General features: G+C 39.0%; 3 protein-coding genes and 1 non-coding gene across 4 annotated transcripts in view; all 4 read right to left on the bottom strand.

The window, feature by feature from the left end:
* The window catches only part of LOC593474 (carboxypeptidase B), a 20,705-nt gene extending 20,341 nt beyond the window's left edge, over positions 1-364 (bottom strand). The window contains exon 1 of the mRNA XM_030974823.1: positions 149-364. Coding sequence (XP_030830683.1) covers positions 149-249 — 101 coding nt within the window. The 5' untranslated portion in view covers positions 250-364. The remainder of the gene's footprint in view (positions 1-148) is intronic.
* Positions 365-3,019: 2,655 nt separating this feature from the next.
* On the bottom strand, positions 3,020-10,863 carry LOC574780 (carboxypeptidase B). Its single transcript, XM_775163.4, has 10 exons — positions 10,754-10,863; positions 10,269-10,350; positions 9,117-9,365; positions 8,703-8,804; positions 7,824-7,934; positions 7,022-7,135; positions 6,344-6,434; positions 5,420-5,637; positions 4,670-4,754; positions 3,020-3,558 (listed from the first exon to the last, which is right to left on the bottom strand). The coding sequence occupies exons 1-10, from the start codon at positions 10,819-10,821 to the stop codon at positions 3,326-3,328; spliced, it is 1,353 nt and encodes a 450-aa protein (XP_780256.3). The 5' UTR covers positions 10,822-10,863; the 3' UTR covers positions 3,020-3,325.
* A 1,156-nt stretch (positions 10,864-12,019) lies between these two features.
* On the bottom strand, positions 12,020-19,118 carry LOC574842 (carboxypeptidase B). The gene is made up of 10 exons (XM_030974814.1): positions 19,071-19,118; positions 18,498-18,579; positions 17,940-18,185; positions 17,400-17,501; positions 16,013-16,123; positions 14,537-14,650; positions 13,839-13,929; positions 13,272-13,489; positions 12,512-12,596; positions 12,020-12,267 (listed from the first exon to the last, which is right to left on the bottom strand). Exons 3-10 carry the CDS (start codon positions 18,132-18,134, stop codon positions 12,035-12,037), a joined length of 1,149 nt encoding a protein of 382 aa, XP_030830674.1. The 5' UTR covers positions 18,135-18,185; positions 18,498-18,579; positions 19,071-19,118; the 3' UTR covers positions 12,020-12,034.
* On the bottom strand, positions 15,288-15,350 carry LOC115920309. Its single transcript, XR_004062326.1, has one exon. It is a non-coding gene; the product is annotated as a U7 small nuclear RNA (small nuclear RNA).
* Positions 19,119-19,550: the final 432 nt, after the last annotated feature.

Here is a 19,550-nt window from a genome sequence, read left to right as displayed (position 1 = left end):
CTATACTGGTAATTTCAAAATTCTCTGGGATGGCCTCCCCTTCCCGCCCCCTTCTCCTCGCATCGTACGCCTATACGCATGTATTCGATGATTCTTTAAGGAAACTGAAGTCTGGAAAGTGTTAATCTTAATTTAGTTGACAACTTACCCATCATATTTCCGTCCCGGACCGAGAACGGCAAGTATGGATCCAGAAAATACCGACAAAATCCCAAACATGAGCGTTATTCCTTTCAGCCAAGTCATCATGCAATATTTTTGGCGATTTTTCAAACCAAAAATATCACTTGATTCCTATGAATATCAAAATTCCCTAGAATGTACTTTTGAATGTTACCACGGTTAACTGCAACGAGGATGTGGTATTTTGTAATAGGGCTACCTATAGGGATGCCAGGGATATGCCTGTAATGCGCTGAATAATTATACTCAGTCAATTAATAATAATAATCTGGTAAAGGAACCAATGGCCATCAATTAGATATTTGGATTATACCGTGTGGGAATGGTAACATTCGGTCAAAGCGCTTAATTTAAGGGTTTAAGATGATAAAGCATCGGTCTGTTTACAGAATATATTACTGATTATAATTCGAAATGCAGATACTTGTACTCATGAGTGGGAAATAGACCGGCTGTATTCGAGTACTTGAAGTATTTTTTATAACAGAAGTTCATTAAAGAGCTTTGTACACGTAAATTATCACGATAAGCATGGTACTCAACGGTGCCATTAGTAAATGATTATTATTTAATTAGTTCCATGGCGTGTAGTATCATACCAAATTAATTTCACCTTAGCGCTGTGTACTGTTAGTATGAAACATATTTGTTAATTCCGTAGGAATAGATCAAGACTTTAATGCATGTAGATGCAATTTAAATCTTTTAAACAGGTATAGTTATTAATTAGCAATGCCCACCGAGAAGATTCAATAACCAAAGCCTCCCTTTTTAAACGAGGGGGGTGACTTCAGATGATGATCAGAAATATGATGCTTTGAGTTTTACATTCTAAAATTGTATTTTAAAAAAGGGGGTAGTTGTTGTCAAAAATATTCATAGTTGATTTGATAATTGGTTTATTTGAGTCCACAAAAATACAAATAGAACGTGTGAATGTATTGGGGGGGGGGGGGTCGTAATATTTTTTTTTTAACCCCGATTAGTTATTAAACTGACTTTCCAAAGCCCCATCAGCTCTGTTATATAGAGATGTTATGACAATGACAAGTTATTCTCATGTCACCCACATTGGAGAAGTTTACAATCAGTTTGAATTTGTCAATTTAACACTGTTAGAACACTATAGTATTACTGTTAGAGCCCGGGGCGCAAGAAGTACGCCTATCAAAGAAAGTATGATTTCATACAGAATATAATAAGAAGAAAGTGATATTAAAGGAAGTGATAGAGATGTGTATGTTCTGACTTTTGTAAGATTTGGGGGCACTCGCGTCCGACTTCGGATACGAGACCCTGCTAGAGAAACTTGAAAGATAACTACGTGAAGGTCATCCCCGTTTCTTAAACAAATCTATCATGCATCTCATAACAGTTAGGGCTATTATCAAAATGCCTATTGATACAAAATTTTACAGCCTGTTAGGATTTTCCCATGTTTTCCCCCTTCGGTTTCACTGGATACATTATAGGTGGAAATTAATCAGCAGATAGGAAGAATAATTATATCAGGGACTAAACATTTTTAAAGAGAAACAGTATTGGAATATGTAAAGCCGTGAAATCTGTAGTCATGTCTTCTTTTAAACATGAGTAGTTTGAATGGCATTATGTCAGACTTTGTTATGCAAATAGTCCTCTTTAAGCGTGAGACATTTCAATAACAATGTGCCAGCCTATTTTATGCAAACATTTGTCTTTGAATGACTTGCACGACTTGCAAACGATGGAAAATATCTGACATAGGCGGAAATAGTCATTGCAGATTGGACAACCTTAAAACCGATCAAAAACAACTACAATACCGCTCTCTCTCTCTCTCTCTCTCTCTCTCTCTCTCTCTCCTCTCTCTCTCTCTCTCTCTCTCTCTCTCCTTCTATATCTTTCTCCTTAGCCCTCTGTATTTGTATTTTTCTCTTTATCTCCCTACCCCTCTCTCCCCTCTCTTCTTTTCTTTCCCCCTTATCTTCCTCTCTTTCTTGGTCGTCTCTTTTCTTTCCCCCTTATCTCCCCCCCCCCCTCTCTCTCTCACTCTCTCTCTCTCTCTCTCTATCTCTCTCTCCCTTTGTCTATATCTTTTACACTAGGCTCTCTTTGACCATTCCACCTCTCTCTCTCACTCTCTCTCTCTCTCTCTCCTTCTTTCCCTTCTTTCTCTCCCATCCCTACTCCCCTCTCTCTTATACACTCTCTCTTCAACCCATCTTTTTTCCTCCTCCTCCTCCTCCTTCTCCTCCTCCTCCTCCTCCTCCTTCTCCTTCTTCTCCTCCTCCTCCTTCCCCTCCTCCTCCTCCTCCTCCTCCTTCTCCTCCTCCTCCTCCTCCTCCTCCTCTTCCTCCTCTTCCTCATGCACCTCCACACTCTTTCTGTGCGGCTTACTGAATTCATCCATTTTGCTCCTCCCTAACAACAATCATACATTTTTAAATATCACTTCCTTTTTTTAATGAGCGTACAACTTTCATGAATTATTCATAAACAGCCAGCTCTTGATGATAAGGCGTGACACAGTCGTGAAAAGAAATTTTTGCACTCAATGAGATTGTTATATAAACGTCTTTATGTGAAGAAATTAAATGTATCCGTTCAGTTTGTCCATATCGTAGTTTTATTCCCCTTTTTCCACATCCAAAACAAAATACATAATGACTGTATGATTTCCAATGCATTACTTTAAGGTTAATGATTAACCATAATATCTGGCTTTGCAAAAAATGCCAGATAAAAACTTTAATGAATGTTGTCAGTTTGTTTGTTTAGTTTGTGTTGTGTTGTTTTAGGGGCCTTCAAACTTGGGACACCGCCCCCGCCCCATTCGGGATACGCCATTGAAATCAAGCCTGCTATATAATAAAGCCTATATAATGCACTTTCCTGACAACCGATTCATTTATTTCAAAGGAACAGCTATTAACATTTTTCTTAACCCAAAACTCGTCAATTTAACTAAACTCATTACAATGAATATTTACGATGAATTGAATAACGTCAGAGACTCAATTTAAGAGAAACCATTCATGTTAATAAATTCTGATATGTGTCCCTAGCAAGACCTTTCCTGATCAAACTTGAGCAAATTCTTTCATATTTCGATAGATATTTTTGACAATGTAGTTGGCTTAAAGATGTTACTAAACGTTTATTAAACAGTGACTCCGAGCTCGCGCAGGACATGGGCCCCTATAGCGCGCACGGCAGCGTGGTTCTCTTCGTAGGTGGGCTGAATCTGGTTCTCGGGGAGCAGGAACCCGTACTCGCCCGTGTCACGGAGCTCCACGGTGTAGGAATACTTGGCCCCCAGTCCTCCTTGGGTGTCGTCTCCGAATCGGGAAAAGGCGGCATAACCCCAGTCACTGGTCACACCCGAGCAGGCATCTGGAAAGAAAAAATACTGTTCTCTGAAACTGGAGGATCTCCTCATGTTCCACGACAACTGATTCTGTGACATTGCTCCACGGTCGATATACGATGTACATGATACACTTCTTGCCCGTTAAGTTGGGATAATTTGTCTTAACCCAACCCTTTTTCATGAAATGATTTTATCATTATGATTTATTCTTGATGGACATCTTCTCTGAGCTTTATTGAGCCATCTATATGACTCTATAGATAAATGAAGCTCTTAGAAGATATCAACAAGAAAATCATATCGTCACAATTATTTCGTGAAAAGAGGCAAAGAAAAGTTATTCCAACTTTCTGGGCAACCGGGTATATACACTAATCGAATTCATAACTTCAGCCCTGGACCAAACTCTGTAAAACCGACATGAGACGGACTCCTAACCGAATTATTGTTGGCCGAAGTGTATATACATTAATATAGTATGCATATTTCAACCCTTTTTTAATGGGGAGGGGTGGGGGTCGTTCTGCTGTAGGTATGATATCGGTCTCGTCGGTTTGACGAACGTTTCACCCTAACCATAATCTTAACCCAAACCAAATTTGAACTCTAACCCTATACCCTACACCTCTGACACAATCAAGTCCGGAGAAACTGGTGGCGGAGGATAATGTCGGAGATCCGAGGAAAAAAAAAACTATGGCGTTCTTAGAAAATAATAATCTAGCACACTATCATACCAAATAACAAGCTTAAGGTAGTTATGAATAATGCAAGGATGTTAGGAAACGAGAGACATTAAATCATGAAGGCTTCCATTTTCAGGATTTTTACAGGCGTTTTCAGTTTCCAAATATACTCCCAAATAAGAAGGCAAAACAAGAGTAGGTGTGGAGTCGAGAAAGGGGATTTCATCAGTCAGGAGATACATGAGGGAAGGAAGAGAAAAGGATGAATAGGATGAAAGAAAATGAAGAAGAAGAAAAAGAAGGGAAGAATAGAGGAGGGGGAGGGGAATGAAGGAGGAGGAGGAGAAGAAGAAAAAGGGGTAGGAGGAGGAAAGATAAAGAGGGAGAGAGAGAGAGAAAGAGAGAGACAGAGACAGAGACAGAAAGAGAAAGGGAACAAATTTCTCACATAATATCTCGGCACCGGCCCCATACTTATACTCGACACCATGCACATCCATCATGGCGGTCTGCATAGCCGACGCCAAAACCATCTATGGTGGAGGAAAAAATAGAAGGAATTAATAGTCACCCAAGACTTAGGGATCAATAACAGTACTACAAACGAAGATTGTAAAAAAGTAGAATATAAGAATACCGTAATGATATAGTCTGTAACAGGCGCGTACGCAGGATTTTTTAAAGGGGGGGGGAGGGCCAAAAAAAAGATTTGTCCTCTTACCCACCCCCCCCCCCCCCCCCGGGTGGGTAAGAGGACATATCTTTTTTTTTTGGGGGGGGGGGGGGGAGGGGTCCCAAAAATTTATCAACGACTCAGCTAGCCGCTGAATAAGCGGGGGGGGGGGAGGGAGTAAGAGCACACTTTTTTGGGGTGAGGGGGTAGGTCGGCTTTTGGGGTCACCCATTACCACTTTTTTAATTTTATTTTGTTATTATTTTTATTTTTATTTAACAAAAAAAGGGGGGTGTTTCTTCCAAAACATACACATTAAAAAAGTTAAAAGGGGGGGGTAACCCCCTCCCCCCACCCCTCCCTGCGTACGCGCCTGGTCTGTAAGACGAGACATCATTTTGCTGATGTACAACTGCGTCACTCCGCATGGGAGTGACGTCATTATACAAATGGTGAATTCAAATGAACAGTCCAAAATTTTTATGTATTTATTCATTTTACTTATTATGTTTCCAAGAGACTAACCTGGTCGTCAAAGTCTTCGGTGCGAGGATTAGAGTCGAGGTACGACCAAGGTGCAATGATGACCTCAGAGTAACTGTGGAAGTCGATGAACACCATGAAGTCTTGCCCATCGGCCTTCTTCCCCCGTAAGAAACTGACGGCGTGTTCGACTTCGATCTCGGAGAGAGCATTTGAGCCGCGGTAGGTTTCGGAGCATTCCCATGCGCTGGCCCCGACACCTGCATAAACACATAAGAACTTTGAGGTTTGATACGTGTATAAGGAATTTGGCTTGAATCTTTTCAGAAGGCATGATTGTCTTCTGAACAACCTCTGCAAGTGGCAAAGCTATTAGGTGGAACAGAGAAAAAAGAGCCCCTCCCGGAAAAAATAAAGAAAATGAGAAAGGAAATTAATTTTAAGTGCGTTCTGTTGATCGGCCAGCTGTCACTTCAATTGACTTATTAAAAACAACAAGTAGTTTTTGTATAGGATGTTATCTAGTCTGTGCACCCCTTTCGCAATAATAATAGTCACATTATTTTGTATGGCGCTTAATAATACGTTATACCAAGCGCTTTACATTGTAATCATTATTACCCCGGTCATTGGATTAAATTGATTATCTGCATAATTGTGTACACGTTCCGCTCCCTGGGTAGTATTCCAGCCAGACGCCATTTTACATGCATATATACACATGCCAATCCAACCACATCAACGTTCGCACCAACAGGTTCCCATTTAACACTTGTGTGGAGAGTGGCAAATATAGATTAATGTCTTGCGAAAGAACATTGGTGCCACGGAGGGACTCGTACCGCGAACCATGTGATTCACAGTCCGGTGACCAATCCACTAGACCACGACACCTCTACCTCTTCGAGTTTCGTATTCCCTTTAATAGTTAGGTTTAGGGTGTTAGGGACGTTTCCGACGGCATACCTCCCCATTCGTAGGGCCAGTTTCTGTTTGGGTCCGTACCAGTGCAAGGTGAGGCAAGGTTTGATGACCGGGTCTTGCGCCACATTCGATCCTGGAAAACAGCAACGTGATTAAATAAATAAGTAGATAAATAAGTTAATGAATGAATAGATCAATTAATAGATGAATGAATGAATCAATAATAAATGAAAACAAACTAATAAATAATTAAATGAATCGATTGATTTATTCATTAACTAATAGAAGATAAATTAATAACTGGTTTTTTTTTTTTTAAGCATCAGCTGTTTAGAGAAAGTATCTCTATCTGTAATAAATATTGTACGAAATGAAAATTATGATCAATGAAGTATATTCTGTCTCTTCTGTAGTTAGATTAATTAATTTCGTCTCGTCAAAATTTAGAAATTAATTTTGGAAAAGATAATATAAATCTGTTTGTATATTCGTTGACTGTTTAGATTAGATGAATGTAGTCATTATCGTAATTTTTTTTATTCTTTCAGTGTACAAAAACGTCAGTGAACATAACAATATAGCAAGATATAATTCGGTAACACTTATCAAAAGTAACATTTATTGATGCGATCTGAATTTTCACGGATCGCTTTTTTGGAATCAATATTTCGCCTGCTATACTAGTACGAGGAGAATGGAGATTTTGACATGATTGTATACCGATAACCAAGTGTGGCTATATCCGTCAACGTTCAGAGATGGGACGATGTACCAGTCTAGGTTGTCGAACATTTTGACAGCTAGGTCGTCACCGTTGTCGTACTCGTCCAGAAGCTTTAAAAAAAAAGGGAGGAAAAAGGGAATACAATGAATGGAAGGAAACGGACAGGCAGGCAAACAACCCAAAAGAAATAAAAATGCTTGAAAATTCTAGTTTCAACAATAATGAGAGCTGGAGTATAAAATTAACACTTAAAAATGTAGATTTGTGACACTTTTCAAGCTATAGGAAGAACTAATTCTTTTGTAATGTTTGCCCACCCTCTCTCTTCTCTCTCTCTCTCTCTCTCTCTCTCTATCTATCTCTATCTCTTTTCTCTCTCTCTCTCTCTCTCTCCCTCTCTCTCTATCTATCTCTATCTCTTTTCTCTCTCTCTCTCTCTCTCTCTCTCTCTATCTCTTTTTCTCTCTCTCTCTCTCTCTCTCTCTCTCTCTCTCTATATATATATATATCCCTATCCCAGTCTATACCTATGACTCTTTGTCTCTCTTTCTCTCCCCCCCCCCCCCTCTTCGTTCTCTCTCTCTCTCTCTCTCTCTCTCTCTCCTCCAGCTCCTTCTCTTTCTTTCCCCATTCCCCTTAGCTCTGTCCCTTTCTCTTTGTCTCCACAGCTCTCACTTTTCCCTCTTCTTCTCTCCACGTACGTTTTCTTCATTTCTTTCTTTCACTCCCCTCCCACTATCTCTCTCTCTCTCTCTCTCTCTCTCTCTCTCTCTCTCTCTCTCTCTCTCTCTCCTGTACCTTTTGAGTGAATCCCATGACAGTAGCGGGTGAGACCCATTCTCGAGCGTGAATACCGCCCTCAAACCAGACAGCTGGTGGGTTAGCAGACTGGCTTCCAGTTCCTCGAATCTGTAAAACCAACAGCATTGGTTCAAAGGCAGTGTTATAAAGCGTAAATATACTGGCCTCATCACACTTTCGTCATTCATCATTGGTAAAATAAATATAGGGTTAAATTTGTAGACATTGGCACATTGGCATTGATATATTTGTCGGTATTTGGTGGCTAGTTTTGTCGGTAATCGGTGGCCTCTACACCCCCCCCCCCCTTCCCCCTCACTGAGCGACGCCCCTGCTTGTACCGTTATACCATATTCAGCTTTGTTGTCCTCTTCGTCTAGTTAGAAGTTAATGGGGGAGATTGATTTGTGAAGTAAGAATGTTTATGGAGACATTATTGTGCGGTTTTGAAATCATCAAAGTGATGAAATTAAGTAAATCTCGCTGAAAAATCATATACAATGGCAGCAATATTGTCACATAATTATAAACAAGTTAAAGGACTACACACAAAAAAGGGAACTTTAATTTTTAAGAATCTCTAGTAATATTTGGGTTTTATCCGACTTTGCCAGTGTGATGTTACTTTTATGTCGAATGAGAACGTGATCAAATATATTCCATTTGACAAGAGCTCGTTCTTAGACCACCCTGCAAGGTCACTGGACAGGTGGTTATCTCATCAAATCAGCTCTGAATTAACATGAGAAAAAGAGGATCATGGGGGACCAATGGTCACCGATTATGCATTGTTTGTTATATAGAGGGCGCAAGTAGCTATAAGTAATGCAGTGGGACTTTAATCAAACTAATATGTTAAATATATATTTTACAAACCTTGATTCCTTTAATGGGTCGTCCTTCGTACGAGTCTCCAAGTAGGAACGGTGTGACGATATGACTATATTCACTAGCTATGTCATCAACCCATTGCTGAATCTATTTAACATTTAAAAAAAAAAAAAAAAAAAAAAAATCAGGGTTCAGGGAAGAGAGCTAATTATATAAAATTGCAACATTATCACGCGGGTATGTTTTTGCACTTGAAAAACCATTGGTGGCATAGATAGACTGCGAAAGGTGTAAACAAAAATACAAATTTGTGACAATACAATCATGTTATTCTTTGCAGGATAATCAGGCAGAAAAAAATAGGCTTCTTCCAATATATTTGCAACGATTTTATACATCATTTCATCGGGATTTTGTTTTCTTCTTCAGGGCGTGAACAAATGCCATTTAATCAATTACCTCGTTGTAAGGATGATAGACGTTATAGTCGAAGGTACTCAACGCAGTCCCACTCAATCGCTCTCTTTCCCGCCTTTCTGATATTTCTGACATCTGATTGGACACAAGTACGCTGACGTCATCTATATTGACATCGAAACCCAGCCCCTTATGCTTCAAGAGCATGCGCAGAGGGGCCTGGAGCTCGGGTCGTACCATTACATCGACAGGGTGATTTCGTATTTTAAGGACAGGGGTCCAGAAATCAAACTGTTAAAACAATGACAAAAGTAAAAGATCGAAATGAATCAAGGTAGAAATTAGTTAATAACATAATTGTTATTGGCTGGGATTGTTGACGGATTGGTTTATAATGATATTGGCTATTTTTTTTTAGATTGGTGATATAAATGATATTGGTTGTTCATTTATTCAACCATCAATATTATTTCGCCTACTGTTTGTTAGCCAAATGTTAATTAACTGATAATTGATGTTTGACAGCTATATAGGCTATATCGTTATTGATTTCATTGGGTGGTGTATAGTAAGTAACTGGTCTATCAATTAAAAATATTAACGTATTTTACCTTGGAAAACTATGGGAATATAATGACAGTATAACATGTATAGTGTGCTATCGGGAGATGCGGTTAATAACGGGTCTTATTATTTGTGGCTGAATGGCCCATCACGGGTAACAAACCCACGTAGTTTTACCGCTTATCGAATAATAATGTTGTTCAAATAAAAACGAGATTAAGCGAGCGCCTATACTGAATTAACCAGCTGGAAAAGTTCTCACGATTAAAGCAGCTTTGTAATCTGAAGTATAATTCTCGGTTAGATTTGGCTTTACACAGTGGCCTATAGTAATTGTAATATTGTGTAATTATCAGACAGTGGTATAAATACAGGGGAATGTGTCCCAAATTGGATGGTGACAACAAAGGGAAAAGGCGAGAAAAATAAGAAAAGAAAAAAGAGCGAGAAAAGAGAAAAATAGAGGGTAAGGTAATGTGAATTTGGCCCGATTAAAACCCCTCCATACCCTTGTACTTTTGTACTCTTGCATTTCAGCAAACATAGATAAAAAGGTGGCGCTTCCTCCCACTTTGCCTCAAAGCCATATTTTGTCACACGCCATCCCTCGGATAGGACCCCTTTCCTTACCTCTTCACCTCTAGTCCGTTCAAGGTCACTCAGCAATTCAAGATGTTGCTCGGTTACTGGTGTTATCCGCCATACTTGGTAACTTGAAACGAAACAGTGAACATTCATTAATAAAATGCAATGACGGTAGTCAGTTAATCAGAATTTCCTCTTCCGCACTCTCGTTTCTGCCTGAACTTCATAGCTTCATGGCTTTATAGCTTCATAGCTGCATCATAAAGTTTATGTCCCATATTGTACACTTTACAATGTTTTCATTCACTATCTAAAATTCAAAATTTAGTTACTTGTTGGATGGATTAAAGTATCGGGAAACATGTACCTCTATGTACATGTCTCATTAATTCTTCTCAGGAGACGAAACGAGAGAGAGAGAGAGAGAGAGAGGACGGAACTAGAGCAGAGAAGAGATATAATCAATGACAAACACAGACATAGAGTAAAAGACGGATATAATCATTACGAATTATTTTAATCATACGTACCCTTCATATTTGGCATCTGCAACACAAGCAACCAACACCAGGAGAAAAAATATTCCCACAAAATTCATGATTGCGAAGATTCAAAGAATACTCGCCTACGATGTAAGGCATAACCGTAGAATGAGGACGTATATTTAAAACAATTCAGTAACGGGTCTCTTCTTATCTGATATAATTATTATGACAGAATGATCCATCATGATAATTATAATCTCAGCTATCTAAATGTAGATAAATGACGATATCGATATTCATGGCGGCAAGTGTTGCCCAAAGTTTACAGCAAAGGTCACCGACAGGCAAGCGTTGCCTAAAGTTTACAGCAAAGGTCACCGACAGGAATACAGCATGCATGCACTGTCTTGTCATATTGTTTTGAATTATGAATAGTTTCTTTGATCGTAACGGCTGTAATTCTTTGGGTATAGAGAAAGTGATTGACAAACAAGAGTTTGGAAATGGTTTATAACACTTTCCACTATATTCCAAAAGTCACCTATTTAAAAAATATAAAAAATTCCTGTCAAATCTGTTCAGTATAACTAAGTGCATGGCTTAAAAAGCTCGTCAATACTGCTGTAAAGGATGAACAGGATAATGTTGACAGTATCGTAACCCACTTTTATTCTCTCTCTCTCTCTCTCTCTCTCTCTCCCTCTCTCTTTCTTTATGTCTGTTTCTCTTTGTTTGTTTGTCTGTGTCTTTCTGTGTCTGTCTGTCTGTCTCTTTATATGTTAGTCTCTCTCTCCCTCTCTGTGTCTCTCTCACCCCATATATCTCTCTCTCTCTCTTACATCCTCTTCTACTCTCACTCCCCTCTTCCCATCTCTTTGCCTCTCGCTGATCAATGAGATGAAGACCCCAAAATAATGAAATGAAACTTTTTTTTTCTGAATAATGAAGTGTTTATTACGGAAAACGAAAGAATTTTATGATCTTGGTAAATCACACTACATTCATTTAATCAGTCTGGCTTGCCCCTCCCCCATGAAAAGTGCCCCTCCACGGCTCGGCTTATCTACGCCAGTAATAACATTCATCTATAATGACCTAATGCAAATCAATATGATGTTGATATCTTATTTCAAATACGTTGTATCTAGAATGGTGACAAACTCGACACTTTAGTTGTGTGTTTTTTTAAATAATTTATTCGCTTTATACATATTTATTTATTCATTTACTTATTCATCCATTTATTCATTCATTTATTTATGCATTTATTCAATAAAAAATTTGTGTATTCATCCATCCACCATTCATATATTCATTATTTCCAGCTCATGCGATGAAACCCAGTTCTCTCAAGATATGGTCGCCCATGGCGCGCACGGCAGCGTAGATCTCTTCGTAGACTGGCTGGATCTGCCATTCCGGTAGGAGCTGTCCGTACTCGCCCGTGTCTCGGAGCTCGATGGTGTACGAATACTTGCAGCCGAGGCCGCCGTCCGTATCTTCGCCCATCGCGACGAAGTCCGCGTAACCGAAGTCTTTGCTCGATCCTGCCGCCGCGTCTGGAAATTAAAAGAACAACGTAAATACTATTGATGATTGAAAGTCATGTTTGCTCTTGTAATATTGATTAACATCATAATGGCACTGAGATTTCGGTGGTATAAGCGCTTTATAAGTAACGTTTTATTTGTTTATCTTTTTTATCGTTTCGTAGCACTTCTGTATATTTTATAAAACAATATTGTTGAAAGAGGAAGTACAATTTCTCTATTAATCAAACAACCTGAAGCACTGATATCTTACACATGATTTCTGCACCGGCTCCATAGGTAAACACTGTGCCATGGACACCGTTGATCGCATCTGCGACAGCTTGAGCGAAGGCCATCTGATAATAAAATAGATAGAAATTGGATTAAGAAATAACTCCAACACGATAATCAGGTTATCGACATTAATCCCACCGCTTAAAATATCCTAATGCTCATCACAAGATTGACAATGGTGTTATGTTTTTATCTGTTTGTATCGTGTGTTTAAGTTGTGAGACCGAAGTGTATATACTATTCAGAAACAGGGTTTGGCTAACTCTGTTTCAGTTTGCCAAATTTCGTTGGCCAAACTCTGTTCATGTTTTGATATAATGTGGTTAACATTTAGGCCTCTGTTTGAAATAAACTAAATGGGGGTCATCCAAATAGACCGAAAGACCGTAAGACCGAATGTCCACAAGACCGACAGACGACAACCCACTAGACCGACATTGACAGTCTCGTTGACCTTTTAGACACTTTTATATTTAACGGATACAATGGACCGACGACCCACCATACGAACATGATTCTTTTTCTTCCTATCTTTTCTTGTGTATTTCTTTGTGTTTTTTTTTTGGTCTCATGGATTTGTTTTCAAACTTTCTAATTTGTTTACATTTTCCTTTGTTGGCTTACTGAGAATATCTACATCCACAATGATACATAAACTATATTGAAAAATTAGTCATACAGGAGAGGTGGGAGAGGGAGGGCATTTCTCTGCTTCGTCGTCGAGATCATAATGTTACCTGGTCATCATAGTCCTCGGTGCGGGTGCCGACGGACTTATACGACCACGGTGCGATGATCTTCTGGGAGTAGCTGTGCCAATCGATGAAGACGATGAAGTCCTGGCCCTCTGATTTGCGCCCCCTTAAGAACCTGGTCACAGCGGCCACCTCGGGCTCCGAGAGTGGATTCGGACCGTGGAACTTGTCTGAGCACGGCCAGGGACTGGTACCAACGCCTGTATATAGAGCGAACATGTCATTTATGTGTATATGCTTACATTGAATATACCAGGATTAAGATATCGTTTTCGGACCCCCCCCCCCCCCCCCCCCCCCCCCTGCCTTTATCTTCCTGTCTTTTTCCCGCTTTTACTGACTATTCAATGAATATGAAAACAGCACATGATCAATTAGCATAATGCAAGCTGTAAGAAGGCGTAGAATCCCATACTGTCACCCTGGACAGCAACCCCCTCTCTCCTCGTAGGAAAAAGAATTTGGCACCCCAGACAACCCCTTACTGAGAAGAACCCTTTCTCTCTATCCTTTCTTGTCAGTGAAACGAGATTTAAGAAAAATACCAACCTCCCCATTCGAATGCCCAGTTTCTGTTTGGATCCTTTCCTGTACAGGAGGAGCCCTGGTTCGGTGAACGAGTCTTCCTCCACAAACGGTCCTGCATTAGGATAAGAGAACAAAATTTAAGTTCTGACCATGAGGGGTGTTGCCAGACCATTCCTAATTTAGGGGGGGGGGGGGGTCAGAGCAAACTTGCCGACGGGCCAAAAAATTCCAACCAGCCAAGAATAGGTCCGCGATTTGCCGACGAGGTTCGAAATAAGTAAAAGTTTGTGACGACATTTTTGTTATGGAAGACTCCAGAGGGTGGCGCTTCCCTCCACCCCTTTATGGAAGCCCTTACTTCGAGAAAAAACTAAAATGACCCTTAAAAATGGGTGGGGGTCTCGAGGCTTCAGCGGCACACCCCCGTCCAAAACAAATCTGATTACCCCACCCCCCCCCCCCCCCCCCCACCGATGGAAGCCCTCCCCTTCCCCTTCTCACAGATCATCCTAGATTTATATGCACAATGATAGAAATCAAACAAAGAATTACGTCTGCAATGAAAATTAGCGTTAAGTCATATTTCCACGAAAACGGTTTCCATTCCAAATCAAAGAATAAGATTTGATGTATCAGCAGATCAGAACAAGAAGTTATACGATTTATTATCGAAAATCTAGAATTTCGATAAAAAGAAAAAGATTGATATCAATACTTACAGGTCCCCATGTGTATGAATAGCCGTCGACATTGAGAGATGGAACAATGTACCAGTCTATGTTGTCAAGCATGTTTGTTGCCAAGACGTCTCCACTTCTGTAGTCGTCAAGAAGCTATTTGGTTTCAAGACAGATTAAGACATTAAGTAAATTAAATTAACATAATAAATAGAATAGGTCAGTTTTTAGATTCTTTCCAGCACGATCGCGTGGACTTTCGAGAAAAAAAATCAAACTAAATATTCCTATTGACATAATTATTCATAATATTGTAATATACAAATAGGGTAGTTATAATGCCCTTGAATCTATTTTTCGAAAGCCTTTGCATCTATGTTCGTCTAATAGTCATTTTTATCTTTACTTTTTAAATTGATATGTTGAGCAGTCTTTTATGTAGTGTTCAAACGGTTTCATAGGGTAACATGACACTTAAAGTACAAAAGTAGAGGAAACACTTATATCCAGAATATTAAAGCTTTAGGTTTTTCTTTTCTTAAATCTTATGAATAAAAAGAATCGAGTGAATTTAACTTAATAACTATCGCGTAAAATTTCACCTCAAGGAGTTATGATTGACATATTTCATTTAGGCCTACTGCAGTCATTTTGTCGGAGGTGATTATTCCATTCTCCTATCTATACAAAAAAAAAAACTTTAAAAAAAGTTGCCAAACATGAGAAATTGAAATCGAAATGAACAAAAATAAAGGATAAAGGATATGAAAAGTTCTGACTTTGTTTTTGATTGTTGGGCACTCGCGTCCGACTTCGGATGCGAGACCCTGCTAGAGAAACTTGAAAGATAACTCTCCCAATTACATCCCGCTTCTTCAACAAATCTATCATGCATTCAAAACCAGTTAGGTTAGTGTTTTAAATGGCTAAGAGCAAAGAGATTACTACTTATTATGTACATTTTGTAATTTAAGTATCTAAATGACAGAGTATATTTTTATAAAATAATCATACAGGGGGAATCAATTTGAGTCTGGTCTAAATAACAATCAATAGAGGTCTGCATATTAACAAGATAAAGAGGCCGTTAAAAAATCGCATGTCATGTTTAAACATTAGATCATTTAAATAAGAATGCGTCCAAATAGGCTATTTTCGTAATGTATGCAGATTTATACTTAAATGCCTCGATACAAACTATTTCATGCACCTGTTACGAATAAATGTATCTCAATAGAATTCAAATTGCATAAATTAGTTAGTGCTAGGTAGGACAAACGTTATGGAGTGTCCTACCTAACATTACGTAATATTATGCAACTTGAATTTTGACTATTGAAATACTTACTATTCGTTACAAAGGCATAGGCCTATGCATAAATTTGGTAACATTATAACGAAAAAAACTAAAGTTAAGTTGTTCCAGGGAGTTGGAATTATGGATGTTCCTTTCCAGTACAGCAGCCCCTTTGAACCATAATTTGCCCCCCCCCCCCCCCTCTCTCTCTCTCTCTCTACCTTTTGGGTGAATCCCATGACAGTAGCTGGTGAGATCCATTCTCGAGCATGAATACCGCCCTCAAACCACACAGCAGTTGGGTTTTCAGATTGGCTTCCAGTTCCTCGGATCTGAGAAAAGAAATGAAATAAGTCTGTTTTGATTACTCGAGAATTAGCAACGTGAATCGCTAAGTTTTTTTCATAAAATGCAATTTAATTTGGTAATGGAATACCAAGACGAAAAATATAGTGCAAAAATACCGTACATTTTGGTATTTCACAACGCGTGATTTTGGCTGGCTTGCATCTTAAAATTGTGTCTCAAAACTATCTGACATCAGTCTCTTTAGATTTCTTAAACGTTAATCAATATCAAAGCTAAAAGAACAATATAGTTGCGACACGATTTTCTAGAATTAACCTTGAATTTCATACGTTAATGATCTATTCATTGTTTTATCTATCCATAAATGAAAATTTGAATTTGCTGTGTTCGATGGATAGACTCAAAGTCGTAATACTTTGACATGTTGATTATGCAATGCGTTGTTGCAGTACTTCTTTCAAAACTTCTTCACTTTTACTCTCTTCCCCCTTTCTATTCTTTTCCTTTCCTCTTCTATTTTTCTTTTTGTCTAATATGTGTATTTAGGTCGTTTTTTTATAAGGCGTATCCAACAAAAGCATAATGCTAAGGTACTATGTCCCTTTTGCAGCCAACCTAAAATGCTGTAGAACTTTGCAGGAATTATGAATATGTCATGTTTGTCCTATCTGTGAAATTTAAACGTTAGCAGTGTCCTCATATTCAAATTATGCAAGGAAAACCGTTAACTTGCTAGACTTCACTGTCAGACACTATTGAGTGACTGACTGGCTTTTTTTTCTTCTTTGGTAATAACATACATGAAAAGAGTTGAAAAGCTTACATGAGCATTTGTCTACATCAATAACCCACTTCTTGTGATGGCCAAGATTAAACTGATTGAATCTTTGCGCAGCATAAAACGTATGACCATTCGGTACAATTGTCTGAAAATCAAGACTATTACTTTTGGGCTCTATAGCCCTAAAGTCGATTTGACAACTAATAGTCGTTATTTTCCCACTTGAAGACATTTTTAAGCCCCACCTTTTTTAGGGAAGTTCTAAATTAGTATTATCTTTCAAATGCAGTTGGAATTTAACTTTTTCATTTTTTGGGCCTGCAAATGGGACATAGTACCTTTAAGGAAGTCTTTCGTGTATTAAAACTGTTGCTATGCTAAACTGATTATGTCATTATATACATGTACGTATACATTCATTAATTATTTATGGTATGGGGAAAGAAAGTGGAAGAAAACAAATATTTTGAATTGGACTGAATCAAACTAGATCAATAATGAGTAATGTTTAAACTCACTCTGAATCCATTGATTGCCCGCCCTTCGTAGGAATGATCCAATAAGAAGGGTGAGATGATGTCAGAATACTCTTCTGCTATGTCAGACACCCATTGCTGAATCTAAAATGAGGTTGATAAAAATGGTATTTGTAAAGGGGGACATTCTGAAAATAGCTACCAAGAAAACAAAATGTACCATTAAGTTGAAAATTTGATATATGCAGTGGCGGATCCACCGGGCCCCCTCCCCTGGCGCTCAAGGGGGGGGGGGTGCGATTTTTCAAATTTTCGAGAGCCCCCCCCCCCCCCCCCCCACCCACCGGCTGGCTGTTTCGCCGCTAAATATTTTCTCATGAATTGGTCCCCCTCTTTGGCCCCCTCCCCTGCCGCCGGCTGGATCCGCCTTGGATATATATGGGCACATTAGATATGGTGTACTTTGCCTATGCATATTACATTTAAAAAGGTGCACAAGGAGGTTGATAAACCGAATCTTCCAATGAATTAATAATGATTATTAATTAATAAAATGTGCCATTCAACAATCGCACAAATCACCTCATCGTATGGATGATACACGTTATAATCAAAGTCCGCCAATGAGCTTATCCGTGGCTCGCGATCCCGCCTCTCATTAATCGCAGACATCTGATTGGCTATGAGTTTACCGACGTCAGAGATGGTGACCTTATATGGCAGTCCCATGTTCTTCATGACGTCAGGAAGCGTGCCCTGGAATAGGGGCGGGACCATGATGTCGACTGATTCGCCAGGTATCTTGGAAATACTCGACCAGAAGTCAAGCTATAGAGAATGAGAAGAAAAAATCCAGTCATTTTATTGCGATAAATTCTGCCATTGTTTTATGCAAAATAACATCAGTTTTTGTAATTTATCACACGCATTTATAGCAATACTCTCGATATTTGGAAATACGTGTGGACCGTTTAATGTACAATTTTTTAAATTCTATTTTCCATTTTTATTTTATCATTGTTATTTTTGAGGAGCTCATAGTCAAGTTTATGGCATGTGCTGGGAAAAAAGAAGGAAAAAAGAGGCAAGGAATGGTAATTTCATGAAATATGAAATAACTTGTTATTAGAAGAAACTTACCGCATCTCCAAGATTCGATTCTATTTCTCTCAGCCATGTTCTGTGTGAATCGTTGGCGGGTACCACTCTCCACACTTGCCATCTGCATTTCATGTTAAAAAAGTTGTTTTGCTGTAATTCTTTCGCAAGTCTGAAATTGTCCTTCAGTAAAATGAGACGATTTTGGGACATCTTTGTAATGATATCCGTGTCTTTATATGCCCTGAGTCGGCATTGAGATAGAAAAGATTGTTGTGATAAGTATTTACATTTTTTTTCTTAACAGATTATCTTCTGGCCACGCAATTCTGGTGTACAACAGAATTTTACATCTCTCATAAGTAACTCCACATGTGCCACATAATCACCTCTCGTTATTTTCAGTTTTAAAGGAGCAGTATAAACTACAGCCTAGTTTGAACCCCCCCCCCCCAACCCCCGCTCCCACATCTCTACACGTCTCTATACAGGTTTCATCTCTGTTCCTTCCATTTTTCTATTAATATCTTATTCCATGTTCATTCCTCGTACTCCTCGTTCTTGTCTATTTCGTTGTCGCTCTCCACATTAAAAAAAAAAAGAAATCGAACTCACCCTTCGTATTTAGCGTTAGTGAAGCATACAGAGGCGAGAAAATCGCGAGCAGTCCGAGTCCCTTCATGATGATGCAACTTAATCTGATGACTCTAATGATTCTGATGGTGGGTTTTTGTTTAATGGCGAACTTCTTTCGTTAGACCAAGGTCCAAGGCCGAAGGTTCGGGAGTGTGATTGGATGTTGCATTACCAACTACATTCAGTTTTGTTTGGCTCGAAAAGGGAAGCCTCGTGGTAACATCACAATAATATTTGTATGGCATCCCTATTTTGCTCCCGGATTTTGCTCACGGTTAAAAGAAATGATAATAACAATAGGTGGCCTATAATCGCACTTATATACAGGCGACAAAATATACTTGATGTGCGTCACTCTTACCCTGCTTTTACCAGTTTCGGTGCTCAGAGCATTCAAAATATTTCTTCTTACCGGTACATATCACATCACTTGGCAAAATGTGAAAATTCATGAGCAGT

The sequence above is a fragment of the Strongylocentrotus purpuratus genome, unplaced genomic scaffold (genome assembly GCF_000002235.5).
Source record: "Strongylocentrotus purpuratus isolate Spur 01 unplaced genomic scaffold, Spur_5.0 spur5_contig_867, whole genome shotgun sequence".
Lineage (NCBI taxonomy): Eukaryota > Metazoa > Echinodermata > Echinoidea > Camarodonta > Strongylocentrotidae > Strongylocentrotus > Strongylocentrotus purpuratus.
The sequence above is the reverse complement of the archived record's forward strand: the minus strand, read 5'-3'. Positions and strand labels throughout refer to the sequence as shown.